The following is an 11,995-nucleotide window of genomic DNA, read 5'->3' as shown; positions in this document are numbered from 1 at the left end:
CTGCTCAGCTCCTCCATATGCACGTTGATCACGTCCCGGATCACCTGCGGGCGGGGGGGAACCAACTGCCAGGTAAGAAAGCTGCTTGAGAAACGAGCAGACGGTACTGCTCGCGATCAGTTAAACATTTCCAGAGAGCTACGATACGGCGGACTGTGGGAGGTGTGGAGTCTAGGAAACACAAACAGGCAACACACTGAGGATTCAGGGGCACACGATCATGACACGTGTTAACTCAGCCTGAAGAGTTTAGAAATCATGCGCAGAAAGACAGAGTGCACACGCAGGAAGGGGGCACGAGTCAACCCTGGGTGATCTGGGAGAAGGACACACATGAGCGAGTCCTGTGTCGTCTGCAGTAGCGCAACTCATCTGTACGTTGGAGGCCACTGAGATACGATAAACCACTAAAAGGGTGGGAAACATGGACGTTTTTACAGATGAAAGACATCCGGGATCTGCTCCCAGACCACCGACTGCTGGGGCAGGAGGAGAGAGGGAGTGAGTGGGTGTAAAATAAACAGAGATCATATGCAGATAACGGGCTTCCTTGGTGGCTCAGTGGTAAAGAATCCACCTACCAGTGCAGGAGATGGGGTTCACTCCTTGGGTCGGGAAGATACCCTGGAGGAGGAATCCAGTATCCTTGCCTGGGAAACCCCATGGACAGAGGAGCCTGGTGGGGCACAGGTCATGGGGTCGAAGAGTCAGGGACACAACTTAGCAATTAAATCACGGATTAATGCACTTAACGGAGAAGGCAATGGCACCCCACTCCAGTACTCTTGCCTGGAAAATCCCATGGACGGAGGAGCCTGGTAGGCTGCAGTCCATGGGGTTGCGAAGAGTTGGGTACAACTGAGCAACTTCACTTTCACTTTTCACTTTCATGCACTGGAGAAAGAAATGGCAACCCACTCCAGTGTTCTTGCCTAGAGAATCCCAGGGACGGGGGAGCCTGGTGGCCTGCCATCTATGGAGTCACACAGAGTCGGACACGACTGAAGCGACTTAGCAGCAGTAGCAGCAACACACTTAAATTTTATTATATACATAATACTGTAAGTTACAAATAATTTATACCAAACACTTCTTAAGCCCAAATGTTTAGTAGAGTACATAAAAGGACTAAGTTTCTGCCAAAAAAAGCTATTTATTAAAAATTCCTTTGTCCATAAGCATTATTTCCATTACATCTCACGATAACCCTGCAAAAATGAAAAAAATCTCAATCTTAAAAAGCTCAAATCATTTGCCCAGGTCAAACAGACAGTAATAAATTACAGAATCAAAACTCAAGCCTGGGTCTGTCTACAGCCAAAATCTATGTTCTCATCATGATGCAGTATCACTTTCTCAAAAGCATTATTTTTGTAAGACTGTACAACCTCTTTACGTAAGGTCTTTGTACCCTGGAGAGCCTTTGCCTGGTGAAGGCTGGGTCTGAATGTGATGGAGCAAATACAAATCAGACGTGACCACAATGGAGCCTCGTCCTCTCAGAAAACCTCTCGGCAACTGTGGAAACCACGGGACAGGCAATGACTGCGTACGGGAAACCTCTGTGTTCAACAAGGCTGTACACAATCATGCAGAACTTACCTCGGTGTATGACTTCTTGGTTATGTGAACGTTCTTAGCTCTATAGGACTGGCGTCTTCTTTTGTAATCTCTCACTTCTGCCAGGATTTCAAGGTAAGATTTTGGACTTTTTCGACTATTATCTAATAAAAGAACAAAATAAAATTATTACATCATCAGAAACTCTAAATTCTTATGAATTAGAGGGAAGGAACACCATAATCATCTGATATTTTATATTTTAATGTAGCACTTCAAAAATTTTATGTTGTATAAATGGACTATTTTATATCATTCCTTTTCTCTAGCCATTAGTTGAACATAAAGAGTGTTTTAAGTACAGAGATTAAAGTAACAGCCCAGTTCTAAGTAACATTCTTACGGAAGAAAGGTATGCATGGTGTAACAATCAGAGAACAAAATTTCAAGTACTAAGTAAACACCTTAACATATGTTAATATCAGATGATACAAAACCATCCTATTCCAACTCAAAATGGCCTGACAAATCATCTTAATGACACTTAAAGGACGAAATAACAATTAAGAAATAGAAAACTAAGATATTCATCTCAAACCTTGATTGACTTTGGCAGCCAAGTCTACAAAGAGATCGCTGTCATTTTCGATAATTTGAGAATCTGAGCGTTTTTTCTTTGTTTCCTCGACTACAAAATCGTAGAGGGCAAGACGATCGGCTTGAGTGAGATCACAAACAAACCGTTTGTGATTCAGAGGAACTTCAATAGGCAATGAAGAATACAGCCCTAGAGTAAAAATAAGATCACAAGGATAAATAATACATGAAGCTCTGGATTTACGACCCACGATACTCACCTTTAAACGTGCACGGTAACAATGTGACGTTTAATTAACACAAGCCATTTGTTTTCGTAGCAGTCCCTGAACATGCAGAACAGCCACCTGTGTGCTAATGGCCAACACTGACTCTATCCCGAATGCTGCATCCACAGAAAGGGCGGACGTGGGTGTGGGCTATTCCCCCCGACAGTGTTAGGACAGATCCCATGAAGGCAACAGTAATAACCGTAAGACAATTTGCCCATTGGTAAAAAAAAAAAAAAAACTTTTAAAAGGTTCCCCATACTGTAAAAGTAGATATGAATTTTCTCTATATACGCTTTTCCGCACAAAAGGTGAAGGAAAATGATTTTAATAGGAAATACACATTACAGCCCCCTTGAAAATAAAATATAGAAATACAAAAAATGTGTTAAAAACATATTTATGAGACACCAAGAGATATGGTTCAGTCAAAATATATCCCATTTGGGCAATGACTTAGAGCTACGGACCAAGGGGCAGAAATCCCAAACTTCCTCAGATCAGAGACAGGCAGACTGAGACTAAAACTTCTTTTAATTTTCAGAAGCAGCAGCAGGTTGGCTTCACCACACTGAAGAAAGTTGTCAACAGCAAGTGCCCCATCCCCCCAAAATCACAGAACTTTCTATAATCTGCTCATTAATGAAAAAAAGTAAATACAATACCTTGATACGATGTATTAAACATTGAAGAAAAGTTTTGAGATTCAAATTTTCTCAAAGAAATAAAAAATTACTGTAACTGTAAATAAAGCAATTTAAAAAGATTCTTTCTAGACTTCATTATCCATGAATGCAAACAAAGAACACCAGCTACTAAAGGAATCCTTTTAATGTTTGCCAGGTCACCCTAAAGTCATCACTCAGGTTCACAGGGCAATATATAACCAGTAGCTCTTCTCAGATACTTACGAAGTGGCAAAGCAAGAATTCACATGCGAGCCCACCATGAACTAAGGGTGACGCGCGAGAAGAGGGACGACGTCACAGGCTCTAAGTTACCAGGAGAGCTACACTGAACTGGGGGCGTGCAGTAACAGCGACGGGTAACGATCTTACTAGTAAGAGGTTCTGAATTAGCGGGCAGGAAGGGTTCCCCACTGTCAATCCCTCCTACTCTAATTCTGGCAAACACGAGGAAAAGCCCCTCTATGCAGCCAGACTTTGAACACTTCATTTAGTAATACAAAAGTGAGTTATCTTTGATAAACCTAATTTATATGATTATAGGCTACATATTTTGGAAGAAAAACAAAGATGAAAAGAACACTGATGTATTTTAAAACACGTTGCACACAAACCTTTGCCTGTTCTTTGTAAGCAAAGAAGTGTAACTTCCTCCTTAAAGTATTTTGGAGTTTTCTTTATTCATCTTAAAATTTCTGTCTGGTCAAGACTGATACTTAAAGTCTTTGAAATTCAACTAAAATTCCAAGTCAACACTATAATGTTTTGACAGTGATTAAGATAAAGTTTAGAAATTTGAATGATACTTTTAAAAGGATATCATTTGCAAAAAGGATACTGCATATCTTTAAATAAGGAGTACATTCAGGTTCCTAATTCCTCTTTATACTCACCCCAATTACTGAAAAAGAAAAAGTACAGGAAAAGTTAAACAACAAACGGCATTCAAATCATTCAGAACATAGATATTTCTGACAAAAGAAAAAAATAAAGAAGCTCACATTTCCACAAAACGTAAAAAGTTCAGATGAAGTTTCTATAAGATTTGGAGATCTGAATGAGCTGTCGTCATACTAACTGTGACCCTCTATGTACTTTTTTAAGAATAGTTTTTAAAAATTGCCATAAAATAGACACAACGTGGAATCTGCCATCTGACCCATTTTGGGTGGAGAGCTCGGCGGCAGTCAGCACACCCTTCCTACTCGCACCGTCAGTTCTGCCCACCGCCAGAACTCTGCCATCACCCCAGACTGAAACTCCACTCTACTTTCTCGGTAACTGGAACTCTCATTCTTCCGTTAGTCCTGGTGGCCATCACATGCCATCTCACGTGTGTGAAATACAATATTAAATATCAATAATGTTAACATTAAATAATGATATATTTAACAGTATTAAATATTAACTTGTGTCGAAGATACGGATTCAGAATCTTGTGAAGAATTCATACTAAGTCAATTTCCTAACATGAGACGCAGAAATGAGGCTGTTACAGATAAAATGATTCACTGAAGTCTCACAAGTGGGAGAAAAAGATCAGGGTTAGAACCGTCATCTCCATCTCTTTAGGATGCTTTAGCCCGATAACTCATGTTCAAATCATGGCCACCAGCCACACAGACGTCATGAAATTCAAGTACAGCGACTTGAATTTTTAATATTGAAGGAAAAAGATCATCAAATATAAAATGACTGTTTATTCCAACATAACTACATCTGAAAGTAAATAGGTAGATCTAATGCCTGTTCAAGCTTTGACAAAAATTAACAGGTTGAGAATTCTATACCTTGAGTTTGGGCCTGATATGACCAATGAAATGAAAATATAAGAAACGTAAAATTTAGTACATAACCAACAAAATATTAATTATATGGAAAATGTAAAGCTGCTCATGTTAGTCATTCCTTCAAAGTAAACATCAATGAGATATTAAAGAGATTTTTGTCCTGGGGTAAAAAGTTTTAAATGTGTAAGACATAAGTGGGCCACAAAAAATCATCTCTATTGAGAAATTGCAGAGCTGTACATAAAATGAAAAAAAGTTTTAAAAAGAGGATTACAGATGATATAACAAGTTGTCCTTAACAATTAATTAAATATTAAGACAGTACAAAAATCCAAAATCAAAGTTCCTTTTATCTACTGAAAGAACTATTCATTTAAAGTAACTGTTTGCTTTTGTAAAGAACCAAATTCAACGTTCAAATCCACAAAATTCAGAGCTAGGTTTTCAATCCAGCTTGTATTAAAGCACAAAAGTGTTAACTCACTTCTGTGTTCCTCTATTTCTTCACCTAATATGGAAGAGAAAATACTTGTCTAACTATCACAACTATGATGTCAAAGAGAAATGAAATACACAAGAGCGCTTTGGAAAAAAAAAACAAAACAAAAAGAATCTCTTCTAAAATAGCAAAGTATTGAGGAACTTTAGAACAAGCACCCCAAAATTTCTTTCATCACCTCTGCTGGACAGGGTTTATTTCCTTATCTGAAAAAAACAGATGCTGGAGTAGATAAAATAAATTCAGTAAATCTCACTAGCTAAGATCAAATAAAGTTAAAACTAGTAACTTCTCCCAAAACACACAAATAAAATCCTCTACTTTTTAACTGGGTCTTAACTGAATAATGGCCAAAAAAGGCTTAACTGACCACAGCTCAGTATCTCTTTGAGTTAGATGAGAGTCAAACATCCCTCTCAAAGAGTAACACCTGGAACTACATGGATCCTTCAAAACAGCAAACACAGGAAACATGCTTCTGGCTGCTACCAACACACTGAGACTAACAGACTTCCTCCCTCCAAAGCCACAATGCGATCCAGGGAGAAACTGAGCCCAGATACTGGCTTACAACAACAGGGTCATGACCTTAAACATAAACAAGGAAGAAAAAGGTTAGGTACTCAGAGAAAGGTACCTTCAGAAAGCTCAAAGACAACTGAGAACCTTTATCAAAGGAGCCAGTCAGGGTTTGGCTGGATGTTCTACCTAGAGTCAGAAATCTATTAATTCCATTTACCCATTTACTTCTATGATTTTGAAGGATGAAGTTCTTCCAATTTCCTAAAAGCTGAAACTTAAAATTCTAAGCTTGTCTCTGCTAAAGTGAAGTCCTAGGTAGCATCTCTTACCCCAGCTTCCAAAGCTGGGCACCAGGTACCCACAACCCTCTGAAATTGTACATCTAACACTGTCCGTGCTTCACTACGAGGGGCAGGGACGGGGCTGGGTCTTCCTCAGCCTGAGCCTTTCCTCTCATGTTGCACTTCAACATCCTTACATGTAACATCGGGCTAATTCTCGAGAGGGGCTTCCCAGGTGGCTCGGTGGAAAAAAATCTGCCTGCAATGCAGGAGATGGGGATTCAATGCCTGGGTCGGGAAGATCTGCTGGAGAAGCAAATGGAAACCCACTCCAGGATTCTTGCCTGGGAAATCTCATGGACAGAGGAGCCTGGCAGGCCAGAATCCATGCAGTCTCAAAGAACCAGACACGACTAAGCAACTAAACAGTAACAACAATAACAGTGCTCAAGAGAGCGGAAATCTCAGGGTGAGACAGTCTACTCAGGGCATTTATTTGACACCAAATACTTAGTCTAATGTCAGATGGAAAGCTTAACCTATTCCACATAACTGTTTTCACAAGATTTCTCTTGAAAATTAGTGATATGTGCTACGGAAGAAAAACAGTCTAACTAGCTCAAACTATGATGCCACTTACTTTGATTATAATAATCACCATCATTTCCAACTGCAGCTCTAGCTTGTTTAATTATCTGGAATTGTGAGTCCTTATCTGTCAAAAAAAAAAAATCCATAAACACAACATGAATCATCAGTGTCCACAATGGAATTATTAACTAGGTTCCAATAATCCAAGCTCTCTGGGCACACTGAGAAACATTCCAGAATCTTAAAACCCACGTTGCTGCTGTGGTCATCTGAATGCAGAATTCTTTCTGATCCACCAGAATCCAATAAGTAACCAGACTTCGAGCAGTTCAGAAAACACTATTAATATAATCAAGCACGCAGCAGTTGCGGCCGCAAATTTTAGCAACCAGTGTAATATCTAACATTTCGTGAATCCCAGCTAAGTGTCAGGCAGTATGATAACCATATTACATATGTGATATTTAATCCTCCTTACAGGTGTTATTAGCATCATTCCTATTTTACAAAGAAATCTACGCAAAAAATCGGTTAATTACCTTACTGAAAGCCACACAACTATTAGTGACAGAATTAGTTAAATGAGGCATTCTGATTCCAGAGCCCAAGATTTTAATCTCTGTGTAATCGGTGAACACTCAGAACACATTTCCATCCTTGGCTCTATCTTCAACATATGTGTGTGGCCAGGTTTTGTTATAACCAAGAAGGCAGGCGTGTGCCCTATTGTAGGATGCTCTAGAGGATTTCTGGTGTGCATTATAAACCTGGTCTCTAAATCTCAGATTGAGTAAACCAGTGTCACTGTAAGCAATACCTTTCTTAATCAATCATCAGGATACTTACAAAGCCCACTCTTCTGATAATTCAAAAATGAATATAAATACCTATACACATACAGCTTCACTAAAACATTTAAAAATTATAATAATACTTACTCAAAGTAATTGAAGGTACGTTCGCATTCTCATAGAAAAAGTCAGAATTATACATTTTATCCTAAATGGTAAAAAAATAAAAATAAACAAATTTTAATGTCCTTCAGTATCAGATGATTACTTTAATATTTGACATAAACCAACAATAGGTTTAGTATCATTAAAGCATTTCTTGCAATCATTTGCAAAACAAGGCAAATCCCACTGCACCTCACAAATGACTATTATTTTCTCAGAAAACCTCACACTACACCTTCCACACTGTGAGGATTTACTAACGCATGAACCACATGACATACACATGATAAATATACGGTACCTCTTCCTCTTTGGTGTAGCCCAGTTTCCTCAATCTACAAGACATCATGTGCTTTGCTAAAGACGATCTAGGCATGTGGTGATTGGAATCATACGGGCATATCGCAACTTCATCCTATAAAGATCAAACAGAAGCAAAGGAAAAGGTACATCATTTTTCAAGAAATAACCATCCCAGTAAATGTTTTGCATCCTCTTCTGTAAGCCTCTCCACCCCACTTCCCGTGTGAGTGTACGTACACATTAAAAAACAACCTCCCTGGTTCTCTTTACCCCTTACAGCCTCTGTCCCGCTCCAACCCTTCAAAGCCCACCTCCTGAAAGATGTATGTACGCTCACTGCCTGGACAACCTCACTGACCATCTCCCCCTGAGGAACTCGGAGGTCCTTACCCATAATCCCCGCCCCTGCCCCAGTCCCTGCAGGACCCTGTCCTCTCCATCCGAGATGACAAGAGCCCCTGCCATCTGCTCCCTCTGCCTCCATTCTCCACACCACAGCTAGGGTGCGTCCGAGGCCTGCCACTTAATGACCGTACGAACGTAGTCAAGGTCAGGAGCCTTCCTTTCTCTCAGTTTCTTCATCTGTAAAATGGGTCTAACAGCAGGACTACTCACACAGAGCTACGGTGAAGATTAAATAAATTATACCTGAATTCATACACATAAAGCAATTCAGACAGGGCCTGGTAAATAGCACACATTCAATAAACATAAGCAGTTATAATTTTATTAAATTAAAATTTAGTTGCCTGAGCAACTAACACTTTGGCTTCAAGTACTTTCATGTCTCCCCCTACTGTTCTCATTTAAAAAAAAAAAAATATATATATATATATATATACACACACACACATATAGATTCTTCAACACAGCTGTACAAGGCCCTTTAAGCTCTGCCCCCCCCCAGCCACTGTTCCCCTCTTCCCCCACATCCCAAGCTCTCTTAGCTATGCTTAACTTCCAAAGGTTTCCTGTTCTGTGCATAGCCTTATCTCTGGATTTCTACCCATGCGGTTGACGCTTTCTCTGTGCTGCACCTAGCTAATTTAGCTCCTTTCATCTGTCAGTTTAGAATTCACCTTACAAAGGAAGCTGTGGCCGTCCACCCCAGAGCCTACAATAACCCACATGCTCTACAGCCATCCTGACTCACCCTTCACAGACTTTTTCACACTGTAGCACACAGCGGCTACTCTCTGTATCCCCCTCACCACCAGCAGTCACTGGAGGGTAGAAACTGACTGCTGTGCACTCAGTTACAGGATGAAAGCACTCCAGCAGAGAAGTGAAGATTCACCGCCTTTCTGTACTGCACTGGTCTAGGAATTAGCAATGCCGCTTACCAGGATCTTTATGCCAGTCACTCTCCTGAATATCAGGTGTTGGTTTTGCAAACATGAGATGCACACCCACAACTGATTATCAGAATTTCATTTTATTTTTTAACTCCTGGCCACACCCCACAGCATGTGAAACCTTAGTCCCCTCACTAGAGACTGAACCCACACCCCTGCACTGGAAGGCAGCCTTAACCACCGGACCACTGCAGAACTCCCAAGAATTTCGGAATTTTAGAGTGGAGTTGTAGAGAGGCAGCGAAGCAACGAGGCACACAAGACTCTCAGGGGTAGAATGCCTGGGTTCCCATCCTGACTACCACTTAACAGCAACGAGTCCTGGGACAAATGCTCACCTCTCTCGGTTCGTTTTCTCATCTGTAAAAGGTGGCTGAGGGAACCTACCTCATAGGGTCATTGTGAGTACTAAAGGAGGTAATGTACAGTAAGTGACATAAACAAAGAGCTATTTAACTGTTAATAAAAGAAATCTAAATTTACTACATTGCTGGGAGCACAGTGATGTGGAAAGGCCTGGGAGGCTACACTCAACGGAATTCACAGCTTCAATTATACCTCCAAACAATGAAAGGGTTTTTTAAAAAATCATAAACCGGTAAAGCATAGTAGGCCTCATGAAGGCCTCATGAAGTATGATGCCACATGAGCACTTCCTTTCATCTCATTAAAAACAACAACAACTGAGGACTTCCCTGGTGGTCCCCGTGGCTAGGACTCTGTGCTCCCAATCTTCCCTGGTCGTCCCCGTGGCTAAGACTCTGCTCCCAATTCAGGGGGCCCGGGTTCGATCCCTGGCTTGGGAACTAGATCCCACATGCTGCAACTAAAAGCTTGCGTGCCTCCAACTAAGGCCTGCCGCAGCCAAAGTAAATAATATACATATTTTTAAAGATCACGATTGCTGACCCTAACACACTTGCCTATGTCTCTTCCCAAAGCAATCCTAACGTCCGGGAGAGCTGCTGCTACCGAATCCTTCAATAGTCCTAGAATGCTGCCACCCCTGTCAGAGCTGCACCATCTCGTGGCAGAGGAAGGCGACCCGCAACTCCCCACTTCTCCAGACACAGAACCTGATTCAGTTCAGTCCAGTCACTCAGTCGTGTTCAATGCTTTGCCACCCCACGGACTGCAGCACACCAGGCCTTCCTGTCCATCACCCTCCCAGAGTTTACTCAAACTCATGTACACTGAGTCGGTGATGCCATCTAACCATCTCATCCTCTGTCATCCCCTTCTCCTGCCTTCAATCTTTCCCAGCATCAGGGTCTTTTCAAATGAGTCAGTTCTTAGCATCAGGAGACCAAAGTATTGGAGCTTCAGCTTCAACACCAGTCCTTCCAATGAATTTTTAGGACTGATCTCCTTTAGGATGGACTTGTTGGATCTCCTTGCAGTCCAAGGGACTCTCAAGAGTCTTCTCCAACACCACAGTTCAAAAGCATCAATTCTTCGGCACTCAGCTTTCTTTATTGTCCAACTCTCACATCCATAGATGACTACTGGAAAAACCATACTTTTGACTAGATGGACCTTTGTTGGCAAAGTAACTTCTCTGCTTTTTAACATGCTGTCCAGGTTGGTCATAGCTTTTCTTCCAAGGAGCAAGCGTCTTTTAATTTCATGGCTGCAGTCACTGTCTGCAGTGATTTTGGAGACCCCCAAAATAATGTCTGTCACTGTTTCTACTGTTTCCCATCAACTCCCCAGTTCTCCCGACCCCGAATCTGGTGCCAAGGCGGAATCCACGCGCGGAGGACACGGCAAGCCGCCAAGCAGCACCCCAGGCCTGCCCACTTATCTCACTGCAGGCCCGCCGCGATTCCTCGGCTTCTCCGGGAGCGGTGCGAGCGACCGGGAGGCTACAGCCCCCGAGTCCCGCGCGCTCCCCCTCTTGGCCCTGCAGACGCCGCGCCCTGCCCGCCGCCGACGGCCCCGCGGTCCTCTCACCTCGGCCGCCGCCGCCTCCTCCCCGGGCTCCAGCCGGTCCAGGCTCCAGCCCAGCGACGCCGTCACCTCCTCCAGCGTCCGCCGGCAGCTCTCCACGAACTCGCTCAGCTCCTCCCGCAGCCGCCGTCGCTCTTCCACCGGGGGAAGCTCGGCCTCCATGGCCTCCACCGCCAGTGCCCGCTCCCGGAAGAAGCTGAGAGACTGCGGGCGGCGCGTGCGCACGCACGGGCTTCTGGGGCAGGGGCGGGGCCACTCTGGCACGTGACTGGAACCGCCAATAGGGAAACGGCCCGGGAAGTGGGGCGTTTGAGAGGTCTCTTCCGGTTTTTTCCTGAAGTGGCTGTTTTCACCCGCTTTCTGGATGTATTGGGCTTCCTTGGGGGCTCAGACGGTAAAGAATCCGCCTGCAGTGCGGGAGACCCAGGTTCGATCCCTGGGTCAGGAAGATCCCCTGGAGGAGGGCATGGCTGCCCTCTCCATATTCTTGCCTGGAGAATCCCATGGACAGAGGAGCCTGGCAGGCTACAGTCCATGGGGTGGCAAAGAGTCTGACAGGACTGAGTGACTTTCACTCACTCTGTATGCATTTACCCTTGGCCTTCTCCCAAAGGTGTTATCCAATCAACAATCCCA

The 11,995-nt window shown here is 42.8% G+C and overlaps 1 protein-coding gene across 1 annotated transcript in view; it reads right to left on the bottom strand.

The window, feature by feature from the left end:
- SNRNP48 (small nuclear ribonucleoprotein 48kDa (U11/U12)) overlaps positions 1 to 11,554 on the bottom strand; it is a 16,246-nt gene extending 4,692 nt beyond the window's left edge. The window contains exons 1-7 of the mRNA XM_010835844.1: positions 11,363 to 11,554; positions 8,053 to 8,166; positions 7,734 to 7,794; positions 6,845 to 6,919; positions 2,159 to 2,347; positions 1,603 to 1,724; positions 2 to 44 (exon numbers count right to left, since the gene is read on the bottom strand). Coding sequence (XP_010834146.1) covers positions 2 to 44; positions 1,603 to 1,724; positions 2,159 to 2,347; positions 6,845 to 6,919; positions 7,734 to 7,794; positions 8,053 to 8,166; positions 11,363 to 11,521 — 763 coding nt within the window. The 5' untranslated portion in view covers positions 11,522 to 11,554. The remainder of the gene's footprint in view (position 1; positions 45 to 1,602; positions 1,725 to 2,158; positions 2,348 to 6,844; positions 6,920 to 7,733; positions 7,795 to 8,052; positions 8,167 to 11,362) is intronic.
- Positions 11,555 to 11,995: the final 441 nt, after the last annotated feature.

The sequence above is a fragment of the Bison bison genome, unplaced genomic scaffold (genome assembly GCF_000754665.1).
Source record: "Bison bison bison isolate TAMUID 2011002044 unplaced genomic scaffold, Bison_UMD1.0 scf7180017864053, whole genome shotgun sequence".
Lineage (NCBI taxonomy): Eukaryota > Metazoa > Chordata > Mammalia > Artiodactyla > Bovidae > Bison > Bison bison.
This window is presented reverse-complemented; position numbering and strand designations above follow the sequence as displayed.